The sequence below is a fragment of the Bos indicus x Bos taurus genome, unplaced genomic scaffold (genome assembly GCF_003369695.1).
Source record: "Bos indicus x Bos taurus breed Angus x Brahman F1 hybrid unplaced genomic scaffold, Bos_hybrid_MaternalHap_v2.0 tig00000136_arrow_arrow_obj, whole genome shotgun sequence".
Taxonomy (NCBI): domain Eukaryota; kingdom Metazoa; phylum Chordata; class Mammalia; order Artiodactyla; family Bovidae; genus Bos; species Bos indicus x Bos taurus.
The window spans coordinates 2,415-19,622 of NW_020867132.1; the positions used below are offsets into that span (position 1 = coordinate 2,415).

Consider the following 17,208-nt stretch of genomic DNA (forward strand, 5'->3'; position numbering starts at 1 on the left):
GATTCCAGAGTCTTGGTGATGAGAAGTCAGGAAAACCATCATTTTTCTCCTCTCCTCTCCCAGCACCAGCACCACCCTGCCCCTCAGGATGTGGGTTTTCACAGTGTACCTCACACAGTAATAAACAGCCGTGTCCTCAGACCTCAGACTGCTCTGCTCCATTAGGCTGTGTTGGTGGACGTGTCTGCAACCAAGATGACTCTGCCTGGAACTTCTAGGTGTACCTAGTTCCACCATGTTGAGGGTGTCCATCCATCCGTTCATGCCCTTGTCCCCTTGCTGAGGGGCCTGTCACACGCAGTGCATGTAGTCGGTGAAGGTGTATCCAGAAGCCTTGCAGGACACCTTCACTGAGGCCCCAGGCTTCCTCAGCTCAGCCCCAACAGCACCCAGCTGCACCTGGGCGTGCACCCCTGTGGACAGGGGACAGAAGTGCATGAAGCCCCTTGACTGGACCCTGTCCCTTCCTTCACCGCAGCACTGGGGTGACCCTGACCTGGAGCCAAGGCCACCAGGAGGAGGACTCTCCAGCTCCAGCCCCTGGTGAGGCCTGTGCTCCCAGGACTGCTGTGCAGAGCTGGTGTTGCTCTGGGTGATGTTCTCAGGGCTCAGAATATCCATATTTAACCTAGGACACCTCAGGTCACCTGCATGTTCTAGAGGCTGAAACTTTACACTCAAACATGGGTGATATTAGGAAGGAGCAGACATATGATCCATGGCCACGCTCAGTGGTGTGTGCCCGTGTCCTCATGCTGTTTCTGGCGTGTGTCCTGCCAGGTCCCTGGCTCCTGTGTACACAGAGCTCTTCCACTGAGGGACCCTCCCCAGAGGACACAGTCCCCATTGTGAACCAGCCTTTAGTGCCACAGAGACATCTTCACCTCGAATCAGTGTGTTTCCCCAAAGTCAGCCACCACTGGGTATTCACAGACACACACACACCTCTCACACAGACGCCCGTCAGACAGACAGACACACAACACACACACCTGTCTCACATCACACACATAGCTGTCCCACACACAATAAAACTGTCACACACAAGCACTACACCTGTCACACAGACATACAGACACACACAGTCCACATAAAACTGTCACACACACACAACTGTCATACACAAACATACCATTCACACACACAGACACACCTGTACACAACACATACACCTGTTGCACACAAAGAGACCTGTCCACACACCACCCAGACATGTCACAACACATACAGACACACCTCTCCACCAATACACACTCTGTCACACAACACACATCTGTTATACACACACACACACCTGTTGCACACATACATGTTACATACACACACCTTGGTCACACAGACATACAGGCACACATACACATGTCAAACACACCTATCACACACACACCAGTCACATACACACCTGTTATACAAACACACACCTGTCACACAGACATACAGAGATATATACTCACAAACACTTTCACGCTCACACATACAGACACAAAACCAATCACACACATTCACACTGATCAGATGCACACATAAACACCCTCACACTTACATATACACACTCACATGCACACACATACACTCACTCACTCATATATATACACACACACAACACATGCAACTTACACACACTCACACACTCACATACACACTCAGACATATAGACATGTACTTCTCGTGGCCTCACTGAGCTGTGCAATCCCAACAGTCCTGAATATTAAACGTCCTGTCCAATCCTTGTCCGCTAGTTATTGTTTTTACTGAAAAGAGAAGACTCCATCTCTGAGACTCCCCGGCCGCTCCTCACATGCTCCTGGGCAGCAGCCCTGCCCTGGTGTCCTGGGCACCCCTGCCTGGGCTCACAGGGCAGTCCTAGCAGTGTTTCTGGTCTGGTATTAAGTGGCTGTGTTCCATCTTCAGAGTATTCTTCTAGAGACAGCTGTTCTTTAATCTTCTCTAGAAAAAGCCTTTGGAGAAGGAATGGCAACTCACTCCAGTGTTCTTGCCTGGAGAATCCCAGGGACGGGGAGCCTGGTGGGCTGCCATCTCTGGGGTCACACAGATTTGGACACGATGAAGCGACTTAGCAGCAGCAGCAGCAGCAGCAGCAGCAGCAAAAACAGCCTCAAAAACACATGCACTCTGTAGAGAGACCCCAAGGAAGGAGTTTGTGAGAACACCTGGACGTCGCCTCCCTGGGGCTGCAGGTGCACTGATGCAGTTGAAACTCACAGTGAGTCCAGAGGCTCTCGAGGATGTGGGGTCCCTTGGCCTCCTGGAGCCCCCATGGGCTAACATCATGTCACAGGATAGCTGCAAGCAGAAGCACGGGGCTCGATGCCCACTCCACCTACTGTTCACTCCTGGGCTCACCTGTTCTTGCAGCACCTGGACCCTGCAGGGGCCCCACAGGAAGGTCCAGATGACCCCCTTGTCGGAAACCAGTGCAGTCGCCCCAGACAACTCACAGCACAAACACCTGAGGGGCTCCTAGTGCCCACACCTGTGAGAGGAGACACTTGAGACGTCGGGGGAAGACGAGGCAGAGCCCTTGTCAGCTGACTCAGGGAGGCTGCCCCCAGGGAGTGCTCACCCAGGGAATGGGGTGGTCAGCATGCTCAGTCACCTCAGTCGTGTCTGACCCTTTGAGACCCCATGGACTGTAGCCCACCAGACTCCTCTGTCCATGGGATTCTCCAGGCAGGAACACTGGAGTGGGTTGCCACAACAGCACCCTGCAGAGAAGCTAGGTCAGCCGTGTGCATGTCCCCTGGCAGGAACATCTCTTCAGCAGGACGGCCTCGGGTTGCATCCATCCTCAGACTCCATCCTGCTTCTCACCGTCCCTCCTGACCACCTGCCTGAGGACTTCAGGACCTGAGGTCATTGGGGAGACAGACCCACTGCTGTGTCAGCCTGTGTTCTCCAGCAGGACCCTGTGACAAACCTGCTTCCCCTGTTCTGAGTCTCTGATGGAACCTTCATGAATATTCCTGAGCACGTCAGATATCCAAGAGCAGGAGAGGGATACTGGCCATGTCGATCAGGCAGGAGAGAGCGGGTCTGAGGCCAGTAGTGAGGGCTCCAAGCCTGGTATCCAGCCATGGGTACCAGAGCCTCAGTGCCCTGCCTCCTAGATGGCGTCTGGCTGTGGTCTCTGCACACTAGCTCCCCACCTCAAAGAGGCTGCATATCGTACCTCAGCCACTTCCCTGGAGGTCCCATGTGGGTAGGGGCTACATGCATTGTTGAGGTTGAACACCCATTACTCAGGGGATCTGGGTCTGGACTCTGGAGCATCGCCAGGGTTTTCAGTATTGGCCCGTCTGCATAATACTCCCTCCTGGGCTGCAGTGCCCTGGTCCAGTCCCTTCTCTTAGCCATGAGATATGAAACCTCTGTAGGTCCGCAGTAGACAAGAATTTCTGTTCACCTCCTTGGAGAAGCTGGGGGAAGAGCTCTTCCATGAGGGTCTGCATGATGAACCTTCTGGGTAGGTGTTAGCATTTTTCAGCGTTGCCTTCCCCTCGTCCGTCAGGTGTCCTGAAGGGATAAATATGAACACTCACCTTGAAGATCTGGATGTTTCTGGAGTTATATTCCACAAACCATGGACTGCGACCCCAGGATCTCTCATCCTCACAGTGGTTATTGCTGGTCCTGCAGGAATTGGTAGTAATTACCCTGAGGTGCTCCTCCTGAAGCTTTCACTTCCATGGGCACGTCTCACCAGGACTGTGGATTGCCCACCTCTCTGGTTTTGTGCTGGGGGATTCCCTTACAATCTGAGGACTCTGTTAGGTCCAGGGAAGTTTTGGTGTTGAGAATTTCCTTGCTTTAATATGGAGAATCATGGTTTCCACACACACTACCTCTTGATGCAGGAACCAGCAGGTACAGCTGAGGTTGTCCTTGACCTGGGTGCGAAGGAGAAATCGAATGTCACTAAGAGTCAGAGGAGCCTGGACAGACTTGACCAACATACAGAGACAGGGATGAAGGACTCAGCAGGGCATTTATCTTAGGATCAGATTCCAAAGCTCTTCCAAGAGGCTGGAATTCAGAAAGCACCATGGTGAGGAGATTGTTACGTCCTGGTGACCCAGTTCTAGTCAGAAGGCAGGACAAAGCGCCTCTTCGGTGATTCCGGGTTCCTGAGGTAATTTCAGAGGAGCCGTCCCCCTTCTCCCAGCCCCTTTTCATGTCCCCGTGTGACCAGGGAATGCAGTCATCACGTCCGTAATGAGGGGTTCCCCTGGGGGAGGGGCTTACATGTGGGTGTGCCATGTGGAAGGTTGTTCATTCTCTCCAGGTACTTGAACTGCTGACTTCACCAAATCCGGGACCACCCACATCTGGGCTCCTCGTCTCATTGGGCTTGTGATTTTTCTCATTGTTGGGCTTCCCCGATAGATCAGTTCAAGCTTCCCTGACAGCATGGTCCTTGGAAGAAAAGCTATGACCATCCTAGACAGCGCATTAAGAAGTGGAGACTTTGCTGGACAAATTCCGTCTGGTAAAGCTATGGATTTCCAGTACTCATGTCTGGATATGAGAGATGAACCATACAGAAAGCTGAGCGCTGAAAGTACTGATGCTTTTGACCTGCTGTGTTGGAGAACACTGTTGAGAGTCCCTTGACTGCAAGAGGATCAAACCAGTCTATCCTAAAGGAAAATCAGTCCTGAATATTCACTGGAAGGACTGATGCTGAAGCTGAAGCTCCAATACTTTGGCCACCTGATTTGAAGAACAGACTCATTGGAAAAGACCCTGATGCTGGGAAAGATTGAAGACAGGAGGAAAAGGGGATGCCAGAGGATGCGATGGTTGGATGGCATCATCGACTGGATGGACATAAGCTTGAGCAAGTTCTGGGAGTTGGAGATGGACAGGGAAGTCTGGCATGCTGCAGTCCACGGGGTTGGGAAGAGTCAGCCATTACTGAGTGACTGAACTCACAGCTCAATGGTAAAGAATCATCCTGCAATATAGGATTCGCTTCCTGGGACTGGAAGATCTGCTGGAGAAGGGATAGGCTACCCACTCCAGTATACTTGGGCTTCCCTTGTGGCTCAGCTGGTGAAGAACCTGCCTGCAGTTTGGGAGATCTGGGTTTGATCCCTGAGTTGGGAAGATGCCCTGGAGAAGGGAAATGCTACTCACTCCGGTATTCTTCCTTGGAGAATTCCATGGACTGTGTAATCCGTGGGGTCGCAGAGTTGGATACAACTGAGCAACTTTCACTTTCTCATTATTTACTCTGTTCACTTTGTGTGATTTCTGCTGAAGGAGACTCACATAATGATCGCAAGATGGCGCTAGTGATAAGGAACCCGCCTACCAATAAGCAGATGTAAGAGACACAGGATCCATCCCTGGTCAGGAAGATGCCCTGGAGGAGGGCATGGCAACCCGCTCCAGAATTCTTGCCTGGAAAATTTCATGGACAGGGGAGCCTAATGGGCTACAGTCCCTAGTGTGGTAAAGAGGCTGACATGACTGGAGTGACTAGCATGCATGCATTAGAACAAAGTGATTTAAAATCACTAAGTTTCATGAACTAAAGGTAGTGTTTGTTCCATGAGACAGTCAGGAGGGATGGCTAAACACGAAGACGGTGTTCACAATGGCTTCTTTATTCATCAGGGAATATTCTGTATATTCCTTAGATGTATGGTGCTCTCTCGTTGAAAGACTTGTCCTCGTATAAACTTCTGGTGGCTCATAGCTTGACAAGAAAGCTGAGGATATGAAGTAGGAATTGTTTTTAAAGTAAAAGCTTCTCTTTAGTTCGTGTCCTCTATCTGCCGTAAAACCACCCAAAGGACAGAAGCTACTGCACCTACTAGAGCCTGTCAATTAGTGAAGGGAGGAACGCCCCTCGGTGGTGCTCAAAGAGCTGAAACCACACTCAGACCATTATTCATAGTTCTCTCCATGGAAATTCATTGGGACCCCACCCCAGGTTGATGTAGAAGGTAAGTCTGAGGACATCAGAGACATAGATGCAGGAACACAGACAACACAAACTTTTCATCTTCCTGCATCTGTGTGTGGTGTCAGCAGACTCAGCTTCTATCTCAGGCTGGCGTGGAGGTCCCGCTGAGTCTCCATGGCGAGAACTATGGCTGATGCTGTGAGTGAGGTGTCAGTTCCGTTAGCACCACCAAGGGGGGTTCTTCCCTGGCCCTGGGTTTATACACCTCTGTTGTCTGAGTCCAGCTGCACTTACACTGCTGACCGCTGGCTAGCTCGTTCACTGGCCCTGCTGTGCTGAGCCCCACTGCTGAGTCACACAGAGCCTCTCCTGTGGACTTAGCGAGCTTACACCAAATGTCCAGAGAACGGGCCTAAGAGACAAGAGGAAGCAACCCTAAGAGACCGTGGCTTTCTTGCAGTGAGGATACGGTCCCCTATCCCAACCACCATTCTGCCTCAGAGGCTGAGGAGGTACCTAAGAGTCATGAATGCAGAGAAGTTCCCCAGAAAAACTGCTACAAGGAGAGGAAGCCTCCTGACAGGAGACCAGCTGTCAATCACCATCTGCACCTGCTCCTGAAACACACAACTGTGTGTCCCCAGCACCCGCTGGAGGTCATGGAGCCCCGGAGGGTGGCTGGTTCTGGGCTCACACTGCCTTCCCCTCACTGTGTCTCTTGCACAGCAGCATACTGCCGTGTCCTTGGTCGTCACAGAGCTTAGCTGCAGGGAGTACTGGTTACCAGTAACCACTCGTGATGGAGCAACCAGAGATGGCACAGGTGAGAGCTTCCGCAGTTCTGGACCCTGCTCCTGCAGCTGCACTGGGACAGACCAGCTAGGGACAAGGAGAATCAGTCCCTGTCAGTCACCTGCAGTCACAATCATCCCCACAGACCCGTGTCTGCACCTGAGACCCTCATCTTGGGGAGCTGTCACCAGGCAGAGGAGAAGACCCAAAGCCCCATTTTCTACCCAACAGCTCTGCATTCACTGAGACCTCCATCCTGTGTGAGCAGAGAGAGGTGAGCTCTCACAGCCCAGGGTGGATTTTACCCTGGAGCTTGAAGAGGAATTTACATTGAGGAGCTCTATTCCTGTGAATACAGAGAGGCTGTGGTCACACTCACCCTGGTCATCCCAGGATCCCCACGGGTGCCTTCTGATTTACATGGTTGGTGAGGAAGTGTGGGAAAGCAGTGTGTCTATCATATGGCTTGGAACCAGATCCCAGGGCAAGTCCCCCTTTCTGAGCCCAGAGTCTCCATCTTGACGGCCCCTACCTCCTGCCCCTTGCCCATCTCAGCTCAGTCCCTCGTCCTCTCAGTCCTTGGGTCTTTCCTCAGGGCTGAGCCAGCACAGATCCTGCTTCCTTTCCCTATGCCAGTGACGGTCACTGTGATGGGAGAGAGGACAGACGGTGGTGTGCTCCATGTTGACCCCACGGACAAATCCACCTGAGGACCTCTGTATTTCCCCTTATGAATGATCCATACCTAAGCTCAGAATGGGGTGTGGACTTCAGAGACGTTGAGGCGAGATGGTATCACCCTGATTGCCCTCACCTGGAATGTGTGTGTGTTGAGTGACTCAGTGAACTGGCCAAATTCTCAGTGTCTATATAAGGACACAACGTAACAGTGTTTATGTTAAGATGCTAATAAAAGCTAGCATGTAGGTGAATTTGCAGTACAGAACCTGTGAATGATGAGAATCATTGCATATGCAGCACTGGGGACCCCTGACACTGGAGCCTTAGACACTGCTTGCTCCAGATTCTACTGTGCAGTTTGACAGATAGAAGGAGGTTGAGTCTCTTCCTTCTTCATGGACAAAAACAAAACAAAGATTAAAAATGTTTAAATATCTTAGGTTTCCTTTCAGGATAGTTAATAGTTGAAAATAACATGAGAGGCAAATGTTTTTACTGAGTTCCTTTGAAAGAAGAGAAATGAAGGTGAAAAATTTTAGCTGTTTAATATTATATGTGTGTGTGTGTGTGTGTGTGTGTGTGTGTGTTTGCATAAAGCTATCCTTGCTTCAAGGAAAAATTAAAATATATATAAACACAGTTTTCTGAGAGCGACATAAAGCACAAGGAATTACCAGGACACAGAAGAGGGTTTGAGGTGCAGCTCCTGGGCAGGAGGAGGAAAGAGAACCTCTGAGGAGAATCCCCCCCAGGCCCCCCACCGCCCAACGCCTCTTCTGCACCTGCTCCAGGGCTCAGCTCTGAGTGAGTACTGCGCGCCCCCTGGTGGTCACGGGCCCCCATGTAGGGAGGTTTTTGTCTGGGCTCACACTGATTTCCCCTCACTGTGTCCTTCGCACAGTAGTATGTGGCCGTGTCCTCAGGTGTCACGCTGCTCACTGACAGAGAGACTTGGCTCTTGGAGTTGTCCTTGGTGATGCTGAGCCGGGATTTCAGGGCTGGGTTATAGTATGTGCTTCCACCACTACTTATACCACCAACCCACTCCAGTGCCTTCCCCGGAGCCTGGCGGACCCAGACTACACCATTGCTGCTCAATGAGAATCCAGAGACCGTGCAGGTGAGGGAGAGGGTCTGTGAGGGCTTCACCAGGCTGGGGCCCGACTCCCGCAGCTGCACCTGGGACAGGACCCCTGTGGAGAGAGAGAAGCACGGTGACCCGTGGGCTCAGAGGCAGCTTCCCCACGTGCCCATGTCTGACCCAGAGACACTCACCTCTGGGGGCTGACAGCACAAAGAGGAGGGTCCACAGTGGGTTCATCTTGGAGCAGATGAGAGTCACCACTCCTGCAAGTCTCTTCAAGCCTCAGGAGGAGCCTGAATTTAAGGGAGCTGGTGCTGTGTTTCTACCCTGTGACCTGAGTGAGTATTTGCATACTGGAAGAACCTCTGTATAAAAAGCAGAAAGCAGTGAATAGAGGTCCTGTATATGGGGCTCCCCCTGTGAGGGGGTGCTGACTGTGCCCTCAGAGAACTCAGCCCCTCCTGGGGTCCCCCTCCCCAGACCAGGAAGACTGTTGAGGAATGAAATGATGAAGGAGGGCTGGTCAGGAAAAAAATGTTTTCAGGGAACAATGGCAGATTTGGGGAAGAGACTTTAATCCCACAAACGTGTTTACCTTTACTCAACAAATGCACACCACACATTCAGGTACCAGCCATTTGTTAGACACAAACTCTTATTTTTTATTTTCTTCTCTAATTAGCTGATGTTTACTTACTCCACATGCAAACATCAGAGAAAAATATACATGTAATAATCACACTGAATTCAAATGGAGTTGAGAACAATTTAATGTCTATCGGAATGACTAAAGCATTTATATTTCCCTTGGCTTTCTTGACTGTTTTTTCATCTGAACAGCTTAAATAGTCTCAAGAATCACTCTAGAGGTGGTTTGTTCAGAGTAATTAAACGCAGTATTAATTCTGTGGACAAAGTAGACATTTGTGTTGAGATGCTCGTCTTCCAAGCACAGCTGACTTGCCCAGTGGGCTGCATTTTCCTGTGCACAACTGAGTGTCTGCAGGAACTCGTGAAGCTCAGCATCTCCTCCCTGAGGGTGGACCCTGAGGACCCCAAGTCTACTGAGGACTGAGGACACACAGCTCCTGGGAGCTCCTTAGGGCTCCGCTCCCCCTTCTCCCTGTGGCCCTGAGGCTGTGGCCTCACACCTGCATTTCTGTGTGTGAGGATGTAGACTGGGGCTGACGACAGTCACAGCATGTGTGGACTTTACAGCGGGTTTGCCCGGGGTGGGGAGAGCTGTCATCCGTGTCATCAGTGGTGTTATCCCTCCTGGAGCAAAAAAGACCAGTGTGTGTCCCCACTCTGATGGATGCCCTGTCCATGTGACCCTGGTCTTCCTGCCCTTAGATGTCACCCCTTCGGGTCTGGTGCAGGTCAGCTCTTCCTCGGCCCAAGAATCTCACTTGTGCACTGACTGAGTTAGAACCTACTGTCTATGAAAAGCCCTTCCCTGTCTGGCTTTGGCCACAGCAGTTCTGCACAAGCGTGTCTTCTGTGCCAGATCCACTTTCCCAAGCCCTGAATGTGCTCTGGGGAGAGGCCCCACCTCACTCTGCCTCACAGCTTGTGGGGTCACTTGTGCCCGATGCCATGCAGCATGGTCAAGACTCCTGAGCATGACCCTGGAACTGTGGCCTCTGGCATCCAGGTCACTGAGCTTCTAGGTGTGTCCTCATCCCTTGGCTTAACAGCTTTGTCCATCATCAAAGCCAGTGGAGTCTTGTGGTGCATCGCCTAACTGGCTTTCCTCTCTCTTGCACTTTCTCTGATTTTGTGATCCCACTGGACCACCTGTAAAACCCAAATATGCTTCTCATCTCACAGGAATGGAAGGCTGCAGACACATCCCCAAATCTACTGCCAGTTGGTTTCTATGGGTTTAGTTTATGACATCAGAAGTGGGATCCAGAGAATCCCCAACAACTCCTAAGCCATGAGCAATCACATGCTGGTACCCACTCTGACGTGTTGAGTTCAGGGCTCTCTGGATGAGTGTGGTCTCGTAGCTTTGTGTGGAGTCTTTAGGGTTTTCTATCTACAGTGTTCTGTAGATAATGAGAATTTTGCCTCTTGTGGTAAACAATCCACTTGCATTGTTGGGACCTGAGTTGACTCCCTGGGTGTGAGATTCTGTGGAGTAGGAAATGGCAACCCACTCAGGGATTCTTGCCTGGAAAAGACAAAGAAGACTGGTGCGCTACAGTCCAAGGGGCAACAAAGTGCCAGACACGACTGAGGGACTAACACACACTTATCTTTAAACTCTATGCCGGCCCAGCAGTTCTGAAACGAAAGCTGACAGTGATGCAGGCCTTCTTCAAGAAATGGAAGGAAACAATCCAACTTATTACCTACAGAAATTAGAACACAGACACTACAAAGGCCCAGAGGCAGTTGGAGGAAGGAAATGACAAAACAGTGCAGAAATTAACAATGTTGAGATGAACACACACACACACACAACAGCAAAAAAGATCAGTGAAATCAACAGCTGGCTGTGTCATTGTCATTGTTGTCATTTTGCAAAGACAAACAAAACCATAAATCTGTAGCCAGTCTCCAAAGGAGGAAAAAGAATTTACTGGAATAAAATAAAAAATAGAAAAGACATAAAGCTAATACTACAGAGATACAGAAAATCATACGACATTATTACAAAGACTTGTATGCCAACAAATTGGACAATCTAGAAGAAATGGACAAATTCCTAAACTCTAAAACCTGCAGGACTGAATCAAGATCGAGGAGACAACATCAAGACACTGATCGTTTGTGTGAAAATTGAATTTCGTCAGAGTAATTTTAAAATCTTCCAAGGAGCAACAGTCTCGGAACAGAAAGTTTCTCTAGGGACTTCTATAAAACATATCTTTGATGAATTTAATGCAAAACTTCTCAAAGCCTATTAGCAAATCAAATTCAACAATGAAGAGAAAGGATCATGCACCATCCTCAATTGTCTTTTACATGAGGGTCATGGCAATGGTTCAAGATCCCAGAAGTGGGAAATAGGCTGGTGAAAGTGCTCAGCTTCAAATATGCACCACCTCCCACAAAAAGGAATGGAAAATAAGGGGGCAGATCAACAGGCCCAGACGGTGGAAGAGGAGCCAAAGAAGATTATTCCCAGACCTTGGACTTAGCAGGGTTTGCATGCATGGATTTAAACACTGTCGGGGCCAGTGGGGCCTCCCTGGTGGCTCAGCAGTGAAGAATCTGCTTGCACTGAAAGAAATGCAGGAAAAAAAAAAAAAAAGAAATGCAGGAGACTTGGGTTCAGTCCCTGGGTCGGGAAGATCCCCTGGAGGAGGAAATACCAACCCACTCCAGTATTCTCGGCCTGGAGAACCCCATGGACAGAGGCGCTTGGCATGCTATAATCCACAGGGTGGCAAAGAGTCAGACACAACTGTAGCACTGAGCACTCGTGCACACTGGGACCAGGGGTCCTTTCTGACTTACATTTATCCTTTTTACGGAATGAAACTTCTTGTAGCTGAGATATGCCTGTCTTCGTGTTGTATTTTAGAACACAGATCCTCATGCATAGCTGAGTTAGAGGACTAGATTTGGGACTTGGGGTTGATGGTATTTAGACCAACTTTGCTCTACAATCTTTATTATAAATCACATTATAGTTTAGTGTCAATTCTTAGGTGGACATTTTGGAGGTTTTCTGGGATTTGCTAAGTGTAATGGGCCTGTGGGAAGGAATATTTGCTGGGCTGAAGGTGGACTGTGTTTGTCTGAATCATTCATTGAGTCTCTGAATGTCATCTCACATGGCATTAGGGACTTTGGAAAATGTGACTGATTGAGAGGTCTGCTTTTCCTGGATTATCGTGTGGCTCCAGTTGAAACCACAAATGTGTTCATCAGAGGGAGGCCAAGGGCATCTGACCCTGGGAGAAGTGACCACTGTTGGAAAGTGCTTTGCTGGGCTGTGCAGATGAAGGAAGTGGCTGAGAGCCAGGGATACGGGCAGTGAAGCTCTAGAGTGGACATGGCAAAGAAGCAGTTTGTCCCTGACTTTATCCTTTCAGAGTGCACAACAGGAGCTCAGGTGGGCTGGTCTGTAAGCAAGACTTTATTTCCAAGACTCCTAGAGGCTGTAAGCCCCAGGTCAGGACACCAGTGAGGCTGCCTTCTGGTGAGGCCCCCTTCCTGGTTCACATCTGGCACCTTCCTGCTGGGTCCTTACCTGGTGGACAGGGACTAGTATGTCCTCTGGGGATTCTTAGAAAGACTCCAACCCAGATCATGAGGACTCTCCTCTCATGAACAAAGCATCTGCCAAAGACCGCGATTCTAGCAGCATTCTCTGGGTGCACCGGACTTCCAAGCCTGAATTCTGGGGGCACAGATCATTCAGACCCTGAGAGCCTTGGGACTGTGGTCCTGTCACATCTGGATTCCAATCCAGTGAAACTGATATCAGACTCTGAACTGTGGACTGAAAGGGAATGTGTGTGTGTTGGTTTGAATCCCACACGTGTGGGAACTTGGCACAATGAGCAGCAGAGTGATACAGGCTAGGACGTGGGTCTCACATCCACCAGTGTCTCCCACTTGGCTCCCACTTACTCGGTGACCACAAGCACTGCCCCGGGGACAATGCACTGCCGGCCGTGGTCCCTGGGAAGAACGATGTGCTGCCACAGACTGAGGGCACACACACACCTGTCACACACATACCTGTTACACACACATACACCTGTTACACACAAAGAGACCTGTCACACACCAGGACCTGTCACACACCAGAACCTGTCACACACATACAGACACACCTGTCACACACACACACAACTGTCTCACACACACACCACCTGTAACACACACAACTGTTACAAACACACCCTCCCGTAACACACACATCTACAACACAGAAACACACACCTGTCACACACGCACACACACCTATAGCACACACACCTGTTACATACACACACCTTTGTCACACAGACATACAGGCACACATACACATGTCAAAGACACCTATCACACACACACACCAGTCACATACACACCTGTTATACAAACACACACCTGTCACACAGACATACAGAGATATATACTCACAAACACTTTCATGCTCACACATACAGACACAAACCCAATCACAAACATTCACACACTCAGATGCACACATACACACCATCACATTTACATACACATACTCACATGCACACACATATGCACCCGCACACTCACATGCACACTTACACACACTCACACACTCACTCACAGACATATAGACATGTACTTCTCATGGCCTCACCAAGCTGTGTATCCCAACAGGCCCCAATATTAAACGTCACCAGTCCTTGTCCTGCTAGTTATTGTTTTCAGTGAAAAGAGAAGACTCCGTCTCTGAGACTCCCGGCCCCTCTCCACAGGCTCCTGGGCAGCAGCCCTGCACTGGGGTCCTGGGCACCCCCTGCCTGGGCTCACAAGGCAGTCCTAGCAGTGCTTCTGTTCTGGTATTAAGTGGCTCTGTTCCAGCTTCAGAGTATTCTTCTAGAGACAGCATGTTCTTTAATCATCTCTAGAAATAGCCTCAATAAGGCACACACTCTGTAGAGAGACCCCAAGGAAGGACTTTGTGAGAACACCTGGACGTCGCCTCCCTGGGGCTGCAGGTGTACTGATGCAGTTGACACTCTCAGTGAGTCCAGAGGCTCTCGAGGACGTGGGGTTCCTTGGCCTCCTGGAGCCCCCAGTGGGCTAACATCATGTCAAAGGATAGCTGCACGCAGAAGCACGGGGCTCGATGCCCACTGCACCTACCATTCACTCCTGGGCTCACCTGTTCTTGCAGCACCTGGACCCTGCAGGGGCCCCGCAAGAAGGTCCAGACCAGCCCCCTTGTCGGAAACCAGTGCAGTCGCCCCAGACAACTCACAGCACAAACACCTGAGGGGCTCCTAGTGCCCACACCTGTGAGAGGAGACACTTGAGACGTCGGAGGAGGATGAGGCAGAGCCCTTGTCAGCTGACTCAGGTGAGGCTGCCCTCAGGGAGTGCTCACCCAGGGAATGGGGCAGTCAGCATGCTCAGTCCTCTCAGTTGTGTCTGACCCTTTGAGACCCCATGGACTGTAGCCCACCAGACTCCTCTGTCCATGGGATTCTCCAGGCAGGAACACTGGAGAGGGTTGACACAACAGCACCCTGCAGAAAAGTTAGGTCAGCCGTGTGCATGTCCCCTGGCAGGACATCTCTTCAGCAGGATGGCCTCGGGGTACATCCATCCTCAGACTCCATCTTGCTTCTCACTGTCCCTCCTGACCACCTGACTGAGGACCTCAGGACCTGGCGTCGGTGGGGAGACAGACCCACTGCTGAGTCAGCCATGTGTCCTCCAGCAGGACCCTGTGACAAACCTGCATACCCCCTGTTTGGAGTCTCTGATGGAACCTTCATAAATATTCCTGAGCACGTCAGATACCCAAGTGCAGGAGAGGGATACTGGCCATGTCGATCAGGCAGGAGAGAATGGGTCTGAGGGCAGCAGTGAGGTGTCTGAGCCTGTCTCCATCCATGGGTACCAGAGCCACAGTGCCCTGCCGTCTGGATGTTCCCTGGCTGTGGTCTCCGCACACTAGCTCCCCTCCTCAAAGAGGCTGCATATCATAGCTCTGCCAGGTCCCTGGGAGTCACATGTGGGTAGGGGCTACATGCATTGTTGAGGTTGAACACCCATTACTCAGGGGATCTGGGTCTGGGCTCTGAGCATCACCAGCGTTTTCAGTATTGGCCTGTCCACGTAATACTCCCTCCTGGGCTGCAGTGCCCTGGTCCAGTCCCTTCATTTAGCCATGAGATATGACCCCTCCGTAGGACTGCAGTAGACAAGAATTTCTGTTCACATCCTACGAGAAGCTGGGGGAAGAGCTCTTCTATGGAGGGTCTGCCTGATTAACCTTCTGGTTAGATGTTAACATTTTTCAGGGTTTGCCTTCCCCTCGTTCGTCAGGTGTCCTGAAGGGATAAATATGAACACTCACCTTGAAGATCTGGATGTTTCTGGAGTTATTTCCCACAAACCATGGACTGCGACCCCAGGATCTCTCATCCTCACAGTGGTTATTGCTGGACCTGCAGGAATTGGTAGTAATTACCCTGAAGGTGCTCCTCCTGAAGCTTTGCTTCCATGGGCAGATCTCACCTGGACTGTGGATTGCCCACCTCTCTGGTTTTGTGCTGGGGGACTCCCCTGCAATGTTAGGACTCTGTTAGGTCCAGGGAAAGTTTTGGTGTTGAGAATTTCCTTGCTTTAATGATGGAGATGACAGTTTCCACACACACTACCTCTTGATGCAGGAACCAGCAGGTACCAGCTGAGGTTGTCCTTGACCCGTGAGTCGAAGGAGAAATCGAATGTCACTAAGAGTCAGAGGAGCCTGGACAGACTTGACCAACATACAGAGACAGGGATGAAGGACTCAGCAGGGCATTTATCTTAGGCTCAGATTACAAAGCTCTTCCAAGAGGCTGGAATTCAGAAAGCACCATGGTGAGGAGATTGTTACGTCCTGGTGACCCAGTTCTAGTCAGAAGGCAGGACAAAGCGCCTCTTGGTGATTCCGGGTTCCTGAGGTAATTTCAGAGGAGCCGTCCCCCTTCTCCCAGCCCCTTTTCATGTCCCCGTGTGACCAGGGAATGCAGTCATCACGTCCGTAATGAGGGGTTCCCCTGGGGGAGGGGCTTACATGTGGGTGTGCCATGTGGAAGGTTGTTCATTCTCTCCAGGTACTTGAACTGCTGACTTCACCAAATCCGGGACCACCCACATCTGGGCTCCTCGTCTCATTGGCTTGTGATTTTTCTCATTGTTGGGCTTCCCCGATAGATCAGTTCAAGCTTCCCTGACAGCATGGTCCTTGGAAGAAAAGCTATGACCATCCTAGACAGCGCGTTAAGAAGTGGAGACTTTGCTGGACAAATTCCGTCTGGTAAAGCTATGGACTTTCCAGTACTCATGTATGGATATGAGAGATGAACCATACAGAAAGCTGAGCGCTGAAGTACTGATGCTTTTGAACTGCTGTGTTGGAGAACACTGTTGAGAGTCCCTTGACTGCAAGAGGATCAAACCAGTCTATCCTAAAGGAAATCAGTCCTGAATATTCACTGGAAGGACTGATGCTGAAGCTGAAGCTCCAATACTTTGGCCACCTGATTTGAAGAACAGACTCATTGGAAAAGACCCTGATGCTGGGAAAGATTGAAGACAGGAGGAAAAGGGGATGCCAGAGGATGCGATGGTTGGATGGCATCATCGACTGGATGGACATAAGCTTGAGCAAGTTCTGGGAGTTGGAGATGGACAGGGAAGTCTGGCATGCTGCAGTCCACGGGGTTGGGAAGAGTCAGCCATTACTGAGTGACTGAACTCACAGCTCAATGGTAATGAATCATCCTGCAATATAGGATTCGCTTCCTGGGACTGGAAGATCTGCTGGAGAAGGGATAGGCTACCCACTCCAGTATACTTGGGCTTCCCTTGTGGCTCAGCTGGTGAAGAACCTGCCTGCAGTTTGGGAGATCTGGGTTTGATCCCTGAGTTGGGAAGATGCCCTGGAGAAGGGAAATGCTACTCACTCCGGTATTCTTCCTTGGAGAATTCCATGGACTGTGTAATCCGTGGGGTCGCAGAGTTGGATACAACTGAGCAACTTTCACTTTCTCATTATTTACTCTGTTCACTT

At 50.5% G+C, this 17,208-nt stretch overlaps 1 protein-coding gene across 1 annotated transcript; it reads right to left on the bottom strand.

The window, feature by feature from the left end:
- Nucleotides 1-291: 291 nt before the first annotated feature.
- Nucleotides 292-8,792, bottom strand: LOC113888589. Its single transcript, XM_027535635.1, has 5 exons — nucleotides 8,681-8,792; nucleotides 8,167-8,598; nucleotides 6,667-6,797; nucleotides 6,227-6,344; nucleotides 292-413 (listed from the first exon to the last, which is right to left on the bottom strand). Exons 1-5 carry the CDS (start codon nucleotides 8,724-8,726, stop codon nucleotides 292-294), a joined length of 849 nt encoding a protein of 282 aa, XP_027391436.1. The 5' UTR covers nucleotides 8,727-8,792.
- Nucleotides 8,793-17,208: the final 8,416 nt, after the last annotated feature.